General features: G+C 38.4%; 1 protein-coding gene across 2 annotated transcripts in view; it reads left to right on the forward strand.

Annotated features, from left to right (window-relative positions):
- Rttn (rotatin) overlaps positions 1-7,887 on the forward strand; it is a 125,987-nt gene extending 118,100 nt beyond the window's left edge. For both annotated transcript variants that reach the window (XM_005065388.4, XM_040757817.1), the window contains 3 exons: positions 5,231-5,334; positions 6,278-6,347; positions 7,472-7,887. In XM_005065388.4, the coding sequence (XP_005065445.2) occupies positions 5,231-5,334; positions 6,278-6,347; positions 7,472-7,557 (260 nt within the window). In that variant the 3' untranslated portion in view covers positions 7,558-7,887. The remainder of the gene's footprint in view (positions 1-5,230; positions 5,335-6,277; positions 6,348-7,471) is intronic.
- Positions 7,888-9,919: the final 2,032 nt, after the last annotated feature.

The raw sequence follows: 9,919 nt of genomic DNA on the forward strand, positions 1-9,919 counted from the left end.
TCCTGTGGAGTCAGGAAAAGGAAAGACTTTTGGGGAACTGAGGACGTCTACACTTTACACTTCTAGATCTCTGGATTTATGTAATGGGTTTCTTTGTAATCAGCAGTGTTCTCTCTGCCCCATCAGAATCACACAGATGAATACAGTTAGAAGTTATTTTTCCTCCTCTCTGACACTTGACCTCAGTGAGCTTCTTAGGTAAGAGAGCAGCTGTACAGGCTCTGTGTGGAGCTATAAGGACCCGTTGTAGGCTTTCCACATGGTGAACTAGTGAAGTTACACAACTTACTAACGCTGTACCAGACATTTGATGTAAACTCTTAGAATGAATTGTGCATTGGGCTTGACCTGGCTGCTAAAAATATCCACAAACCTTTCCAGTTTGTAGTAATGCTTAAGGTGAGTGCCTTTTGTAAAAAAAAAAGTAAAATAAACAAGCAAACAAAATACTGAATAAGTGATATACAAATTCACATCAAAATGTCCTAAGTTATGGGAAAGATACTGGGAAACTTACAGACCAATTTTGATTGAAAGCTTGTGTCCAAGGGGATAGCTATTTTGCCTGAAGCAAATTTGCTGGGTATTATTGCTTAGCTTTTGTCTAGAACATCAAAGAAGTAAAGACCTTCAGGTGAGTTTCTTGTAGCCTGTCTTTTGCACACAAAGCTTGAGCTTAAAAGATCCATTCTTGTAGGAGAAAAGTAGATTAGAATAAAAATATTCCCCCAGCCTTCTTCAGGATGAATAATGAAGAGCTTGCCTTTTCCAGTCTTTTCATGAAGGGTATGTGTTACTGATATAACAAATGCCCTGAGGCAATATAATATGCTTAAATAAAATCCTAGACGATGAAGAAGAGAGTGGAAGAGGAAATGGTTAAAGGGGGATAATGGTTATCTCTTTTTTTTTTTGAGCAGGGGAAGAAAGGGTTTATTTCAATCTTATAGCCATCAAGAAAAACCAAGGGTACATAGCAGAAACCAAAGGCCTCAAGATGACTGGACTAAAGGGTATAAACTGTGACTCAATAGGCCACACTCCAGCTTTCACGGCTAGATGCTTCTTCTTCTTCTTCTTCTTCTTCTTCTTCTTCTTCTTCTTCTTCTTCTTCTTCTTCTTCTTCTTCTTCTTCTTCTTCTTCTCCTCCTCCTCCTCCTCCTCCTCCTCCTTCTCCTTCTCCTTCTCCTTCTCCTTCTCCTTCTCCTTCTCCTTCTCCTCCTTCTCCTTCTCCTTCTCCTTCTCCCTCTCCTTCTCCTTCTTCTTTGATTTTGGCTCTGGTTCTTTTGGTTTTGGTTTGTCTCTTGATTTTGTTTGGGTTTTTGTTTTCCTTTAAAATTTGATTTTGATTTGGGTGGGAAGAGGTTGCAAGGACAGAGGGCAGATGCAGGGAAATAAGTTAGATAGGAATACATGATGTGAAATCCATAAAGAACCAATAAAAGTTATATTTAAAAAAAAAAAGAAAGACAAGCCAAGGCAGGGACACCAGGCAAGAACTTGAAGCCAAAGCCAGAGAGGAATTTCCTTACCTGCTTGCTCCCTGCTTTTGCTCAGCTGGCTTCCTCATACAACCCAGGGCCATGTGCTAGGGTTGCTTTGTCCACAGTGGGGTTAGCCAACCTCAATCAATTAGTAATTAAGAAAATACCTTGCTCCTCCCATCGCCCCACATACAAAAGACTATTGGCCAGTCTGACAGACTCAGTTCCTTGATTGAGGTTCCTTCTTCCCACATGTCTTAAGTTGACAATCAACAATAGCCATCATGGGCTCTCTTAACAAAGAAACTATAAAATGTATCAAGCTGAATTTCATCTTTAGTTTCTGTGACTCAACCCTTTCTTTTCTGCTTTCTTCGTTTCTTTTTCTATTTTGTTCTTTGAGATTTTTATATATTTTGTTCATACCTCCCCCCTCAGACTCCTCTCAGATCAACTATCCTGCCCTACCCACACAAGTTTGCCCCCTCCCTTTAAACCCTTGAATCCAATCTGTTCTGTTCATATAGTCTCATATGTGTGGCCTTTATTACACTGTGATTCTTTTCCTATTTGTCCCCTCTCTATCTCCTTCACTTGTCTTATGTTAGAGCTAAGACTTTCAGTTGTACGTTGAACATGATGGAATAGAGGGAATAGAGTGGAAATCCTTGTCTTGTTCCTGATTGTAATGGGGACGTTTTGAATTTTGCTCCATTTAGGATGATGTGGTTACACACCACCCACCAGGGACTACACACTTAAGGAATATTGACTCCCTCTCTTAGCAGCCACTAGTGCCATTAGCTTCTTGGTTAGGGGCTCCATGCTCACCTCTTCTGTCCATGCTAGGGTTCAGTTTGGTTTGTGCTTGTACAGATCTTGTGCATGCTGTGACAACTGTTTATGAGTTTGTATGTCCACTTGCCCTGTTGTGTCTGGAAAACAGTTTCATTATAGTCATTCATTACCGGTGACTTTCACAAATTATTTTACCCCTCCTTCCTCAATGATCCTTGAGCCTTCGGAAAAGTGATTTAGCAAAGATGCTCCACTTAGGGCTGTGTATTCCACAGTCTTTTTCCCTGTATCTTGACACTTGTTAGTTGTCTGTATTTATCATCATCTACTACAACTGGAAACCTCTCTGATAGGTTTGAGATGTGCATTAATATATGGGTGCAATGAGAACTTCTTAGAAGTTGATTTAATACTATATCTATTTAGCAGAGTGCTTTTCAACCTGCAGGTTGTAACCACTTTGGGTGTCACATATCAGATATTCTGTTTATCAGATATTTACATTGCAATTCATAACAGTGAAATTACAGTTATGAAGTAGTAATGAAATAATTTTATGACTGGTGGTCACCACAGCATGAAGAACTATATTAAAAGGTCACAGCATTAAGAAAGTTGAGAACCACTGATTTAGCAGAATAATAGCAATAGGTTCTCTCCTAGGACCTAGGATCTACCTAGCCATAGGTTCTTGCAAGCAACATATCTCAACATAATAAAGTATAATCAGCAACCCCACAGCCACATCAAAAAGAAGCTTCTTTGATGTGGTTTGAATGAGGCAAGAATCATTTATCCAATCTGTGATTAATTGATTCTCATAAAATACTTCCATTAATTTCTTTTCTTAAACTTTTATGTTCACAGTTAATTTGCAATTGAGTCATGAGTTGATGAATGGAATTGTATCCTAATCCCTGCCCAGGAAATTTTAACCTGATAGTAGTATGCTGAAAGTGTTTCATGCCCCATGTAGGAGATGTTCATTTAGCTGATGTCTTTCAGCTTTCTTACTCAACCAGCCTCGATTAAAACATTCCCTGGATTCTTGGTATTTATTTCTCCCTCTTGCTGATTCACTTTTAATTCTTAAGTCACTTAAGGTATTTATAATTTCCTGTTATCTGCTCTTGTGTTTTAATTAGAATTCATACCAACTTCTTGAACTTAAAATGTTTTATGTGCTTTTTTTGTATTCATGTTATGTTTCATGATAAAGTATTAACTTTAAAATTTTGTTCACTTGCTTTAACAGAGAACTAATGCATTAATTATCCTGTAAATGTGGTTTATTAAAAATGATAAAGTGAAAGTTACTTGTTAAAGAAATTATGATGTAAACTTATTTAAATCATAAGGATTATATTATCTGAATATTTGGGATATAAAATTACTTGATGATTCTCAGTTGGAACAAAATGAAATTACTCTCATATTTTATGTAGCCACCCACAATTCATATGCCAAATTACATTTGATAGCTATTTATATAGACTAATTTTGGATAGGCTACTTTATAGGAAAGCCATGGGGAGCTGGGCAGTGCCCATGAGGTCTTCAGGCAGGAGGGGGCCGTGTGGGCAGAACATGACTGCTCCTCTCCTGCCTACCACCTTGTCTGTCTACCACACAAATTACTTTTTCACTTAATGGGACCTTGTTTTTCTTTTCCTTACAAAAGTGTTTGAATTCCTTCTAATAAAGTCACTTGGATTAGTTAACTTCGCGGTTGCCGTGATAAAATATATTGACAAAAGCCAAGTTAGGGAAGAAAGGGCTTATTTTGGCTTACAGTTCCAGAGGAATATACTCCATCATGGTGGGGGAGGTGTGGCAGCAGAAGTGTGAGTCCCTCCTGACAGTCAGGAAACACAGTGGTCACCTTTTATCCCCACATAGGAAGCAGAGACAGGAAGCAGGGCTGGGCTATAAAAACCTCCAATCCTGCCTCCATTAACATACTTCCTCTAGCTCTTAAGGCTCCACTGTCTAGTTTCCACTATCTTCCCTAACAGTAGCACCAGCGAGGGACTAAGTGCTCAAATACGGGTCTGTGGGACACATTTTTTTTAATTCAAATCACAGCATAATTTAAACAAAATGTTGTTTCATCCAGGTAGTATTTATTAAGCCCTGATAACATAGTAGCAGTGTGATTTGAATATATACCATTAAAGAGATACACCACCCCACCCCCTTTAAGACAGTGAAGGCTTTTGGGGGGGCAGTCTACAGAAGAGTCTCTAAGAATTAAAGCCTACCTGCTTGCAAGCTGAGGTAGTTGAAGCGGGGGAAGAGGCAGAAAAGAAGTAGACAAGATTCCTCTTGGGGCCAGCAGATTGCTTCTTGCAATGTTTCAAAGCACAATGTTTTAAAAATCATACAACTTAGAACACTCCAACAAGTGCCTTGGAAGTAGATGCCTCTGAATCTTCACTTAAAATGATCAGACTGGTGCATAATTAGTAAGTCTTGATCCTCTCCTCTGGTAACTTTGCAAAAAGAACATTGCTTATATATTGAAATGCCATCAAGTCAAATTTTCTTGTTCTGAAAAATACACAATTCCCATTCTACAGCAGTTTGTATAGTGGTGATTATGCTTTTATGGCAGATCGTCTATGAGTGAGAATAGGAGCAATAACAGAATAGCTTACTGTGATTCATGATTTGTTTACTTTTGCATTATTGTCCATCAATGAATAAGCTTTTGTTGAACTTGGACCAGAAAATGTAGAAGGCACTGACATCCAGATCATCTGTACCCAGTGTGAAAAGCTTGTTTTGAGACTCCCCTTCACATGCTCAGGTTATACAAGATGTTGTTTGAGGATAGCAACTTGAGTTTCTATTTTAATGGAGCAGTTACTGTGTTTATTGTCAAGGGGCCAGTCCTCGATGAGAATGAAGTGTGTGGAACTGAACTTTTACAATGTGCTTATTTGTAGAAAAAATTGTTACCCTTCTGGCTACCTGTTTAGAAAGTGAGAATCAAAATGCTCAGAGGATTGGAGCAGCTTCACTTTGGGCTCTTATTTACAATTATCAAAAGGTGAGTTTTTTTAAATCATTGTTTGAAATGGAGGGAGGGGAGTTGGTGCAAGGAAATAATTAAGGTTCTTAGGATGCATTCAAGAATATCAGAGATAAAAGGTAGAAATGAAGTTGCACACCCAATTTGCCTTTGTTCATTCATATGATTAATAATCTATCAGTTAATATTTCCATTTAATTATTTCACCAGGGCTCTATTCAGAAGGGTACTGTGACTGTCTTTCTCATGTATATATCATCACTTCATTTCATAATGATCTCAGTTCCTTTAAGATTGAAGCAAAAGGGCTGCGCAGAATGTGTAATAGCAAGAGGATACTGTGGACTCTCTTTCTCTGGCCCCTGGTCTTTTTTAATTGCAAACATTTGATTTCCAAGTGAAATACAAAAGAGCATATAGTGGTGACCCAATAGCCAGATGTCAGTGCTAGGGCACAGGATTTCCTAGGGATGGCATAGGTCAGCTAGCCACCCGTGCCTGCTGTGGCTCCTGTTCACCCTGGACTAAGGGATTGCATCCTTCTTGCATGGGCTGAGTATAGGTTTGAGCATCTTGAAGTCCCTCAGTAAATTTTATTAAGTAACCAGTAATGTTTGAAGTACTTAATCTGAAATTTAATACTGAGGTAATGAGAAATTCCCTAAGGTTGAGTACTTAAAACTAACAAACTGAGGTTAGGGGAGAAAGAGTAAGAATGAAGCGAAAAGTCAGAGATTGTAGAAAAGGAACCAGGTTAGCTTATAGATGAATGAAGGGGAAGCCTCAGAAGGTACAGTGGGCTTGATACAATAGGCCAAACTGATATCCAAATGTCTATATTCTGTCTGTGTTAACTCTTCCTATTTATCACCATAGTTATCAATGGGCAGTTAGTATTACGTTATCTTCACCTTAGGATTTGGGCATAAGTCTAACTAATAGATTGTCTTATCTTCTCCAGGCAAAAGCAACTTTGAAAAATCCATCAATAAAAAGAAGAGTAGATGAAGCATATTCCATAGCAAAGAGAAGTAAGTTCTAAGAGATTACAATTAAATTTGATAAGTCCTAAGTGAAATTTCTGGTTACTGAAATATATGAACAGGCCATTGCAAAATGACAGTGTTATGCATTGCTTAGTTAGATTTTGAGAAATATTATCAAAGTACTATCAGATGGGCCCACATTTAGCCTATGCTTTTCATGGTAATGTTTTTTGACATAATAACATGTTCTAACAGATCAGTATTTGAAATATAAATATAAATATAATGCTTTTATCTTTATTTTTTGCCTGTATGTATGTCTGTGTGAGGGCATCAGATCAGAGTTGCAAACAGTTGAAAGCTGCCATGTGGGTGCTAGGAATTGAACCCAGGTCCTCTGAATGAGCAGCCAGTGCTCTTAACTACTGGATCATCGTTCCAGCTCCCAAAAGTCTCTTAAAATGTGTCTGTGATCCCTCTCCAAGTTAGTTTTTAATTTGCTCCATTTTTATTTACTTTTTTTTATTTTGCCTGCTGTTGTAGTGTTCCTGGGTGATAAGAATCAGGTCCAATTAGGTCCTCCAGGCATAGATTCTGTTTCCCCTGTAATCAGCTTTCCCTGTGATCTATAATCATGATTGGAAAGGTTTCCTTTTCAGAGCATGTTAGTCATTTTAAGTGAGGCAGTTTTCAATGAGCATTATGCTCCAAGCACTTTTATCTCAGGAGAACAGAGAACAAAGTGTGTCTTTTCTGTATTGTAGTAGATCTGTTGGTTGTTAATGTTTCTGAAGAGAAGGGTCTTTGGTTTGTTTCTAGCTGTGATCTTGCAGTTCAGGATGAAATGGGGAACTGGGTTATGTTAAAGTTTATGACTTTAGAGGGATAGTTGTAAGAAACATGGTGTTTATTCTAGATCATATCTCATTTATGGGAGTTACAGAGATATATTCTTAAATATGCTTTAATAAGCCATCGATAAGAATTAATGGAAACTTTTTAACATCTTAATTTTATAAATGTAAAATATTTTTGTAATTCTAGTATACTGAGAGCATAAATAGCTTGCTAATAAATCATTTTCATAGGTTAACGTAGGAGTGTCCACCTCTATGTGTAGCATCAAGTTTAATAAACTAGTATTTATAACTCTTATTTTCCTTTATCAGTGTTCTCCGATTCAGAAGAAAATCCTCTAAATGTGTATTATTTGAAATGCCTTGAGAATCTTGTACAGCTGCTTAACCATTCCTGAGCCATGAGGTACTCTACTCTGACACCCACCGGAGATCTGGTTACGAGACCAGCTTTGTACAACAGCCGCTCCCTGAATGGTGCTGACTCTGGAGTATCAGTGTCCGCCTTCCCTGTGAGAGCTCACCAGCCATACTGAGAGGAGTAGAGCGGGTGACTCCCCACTCTGTTCATTCTTGGCAGCATTCCAAAAGGGAAGACTTGCTGACCCAAGATACTGCAGACATAGAGTTCTGTCAGTATAAACATTTTTATACTTTTCTATGCAACGTGTTTTGTAAAAATACTATTTAATAGTTATTTAATAAAATAAGATTTTTAGAAACAAAAACTGACTAGTCTTAAAGATGTTTAAAAGTGTATTTTAGTCTTTGAGAATTTCATGTGTGAAATGTAGTGTGATTGTGTATTTGTTCCCCACTGCTACAATTCTGCCCAGACCCTCCCCACACCATGTCCCCATCCTAACTTCATATCCTCTTTTTTTCTTTTCCTCTTTTAAAGATAGCCCATTAAGTCTAGTTAATGCCAACCATAAGTACATGGATGTGAAGTCAGGAACATGGTCAACTTATCAGAGCCCATATCTCTAATTCTTCCTGCCCTAGAAGCCACCAACCATCAAAATAGTTCCTAGCTAGTGATGGGAGATTGTGTGCCCCCCTCACCATCCATTCCAGACTATTGACTGGATTGATCTCCTGTAGGTCACCACAGCTGCCATATGTACAATGTTGCTGTCATGTCCAGAAGACACTATTTTGCCCCAGTCTTTCCTAAGATATGACTCTTAGCATTTTTTTCCATCTCCTCTTCTGAGATGTTCCCCGAGACTTGTGGGAAGAATGTGCGACACAGATGTCCCATCGGTGGCACTGATGCTTATTCTCTGTACTCTGACCTTTTGTTTACAAGTATTTTCCACAATCCACTTGCAGAGATGTGTCTCTGATGAGGTCTGAGAGCTATGCTATTCTGTGGGCACAGAGATACCTACTTAAAAGAGATCTTCATAGTATCTCCATTTAGGATAATAATGGTAACAGGTTCTTCTCTCAGGCCTGTGAGCCCCACTGCCACGGGAGGCTGCTCAGATTTACCAAGCATTACTTTCCTTCTGTGGAACCTGATAGCTGTTCTTGGTTGTCAACATGATTACTTCTGGAATTAACTAAAACCCCAGTGGCTGGTACACTGAGTGGCTTGTTGTTGTTGTTGTTGTTCTCTTACTAAAGTATTTGAAATGGAAAGACCCACCTTTAATCTGGATCTTTGAGTTGGGAAAACCACCCTAACTCTGGGCCACACCTTCAGGTCGCAGCCTATATAAGGCCTGTGGAAGAAGAAAGTTCTTGCTTTTGCTGCTTACCCACGCTCTCACTGGCAAGTTAATTCCTTCACCGGCATTAGATCCTACTTCTTCAGGTTCCAGTGTATACTGAAGACCATCTGATACATTCAGCCTTGTGGACTGAACAACTACTGGATTCTTGGACTTTTGATCGATAGACAGCCATTGTTGGAGTAGATGGACCAAGCTTATAAACCACTTTAATGAATCCCATATATTGATATATAGATATAAATAGAGATACATAGATATAGGTTCATTCTATCAGTTCTATTCCTCTAGAGAACCCTGACCAATACATGGCATGAAATTTTAATCCACCTATAATGCAGTTACCCCTCTAACATTCCTACTGTATCTACAGGCATAACTTGCTAAGCTGATCACTGTTATAACTAACCAAATTAATAGTGGGTAAAATTTCTGGTTACTTTTCTATCACAGGAGCCTGCATAGCACCTTCCTACGCAGAAAGCTAGCCAACACAGAATATGCTTGCAGACATCTTCCGTTGCATAAACATTGTTTTAGTAGCAAAAAGAAATTGCATCTTGGTTTCTTTCTTTTAAAGATTCTTGTCATAGAATCAGGTCCTGCCCATAACAACCCTGACTTTTATACATGGAGAATTCATGAGGTTGAAGTGCATGTATGTATGATTTGGGGCTTCCTTGTAGAATGTGTAGTGTCATTAACTCCTTTCTATGTGATTTGAAAATCATTCCTCATTTTCGTCTTTTAAGTTCAAAAGGACTGTGGAATAATGAATTGAAGTGGCAGTATAAACCCTGGACTAGCTCTGTAAAACACTATAACCTTTTTTATTAGTTAATTTGATTTATTTATTCAGAGGCAGTGTCTTGCCTTGTAGCCTGGACTGGCCTTAAATTGATAGTCCTCTTGCCTCAGGCTCCTGAGTGCTTTGATTTCAGTTTGTATCACCAAACCTGGCTTATATAATTATTCTTAATTAAGATGAAGTTTAGTGGGTTTTCAGCATCTACTTTTAAGT

This window comes from Mesocricetus auratus, unplaced genomic scaffold, assembly GCF_017639785.1.
Source record: "Mesocricetus auratus isolate SY011 unplaced genomic scaffold, BCM_Maur_2.0 Super-Scaffold_100015, whole genome shotgun sequence".
NCBI classification, from domain to species: domain Eukaryota; kingdom Metazoa; phylum Chordata; class Mammalia; order Rodentia; family Cricetidae; genus Mesocricetus; species Mesocricetus auratus.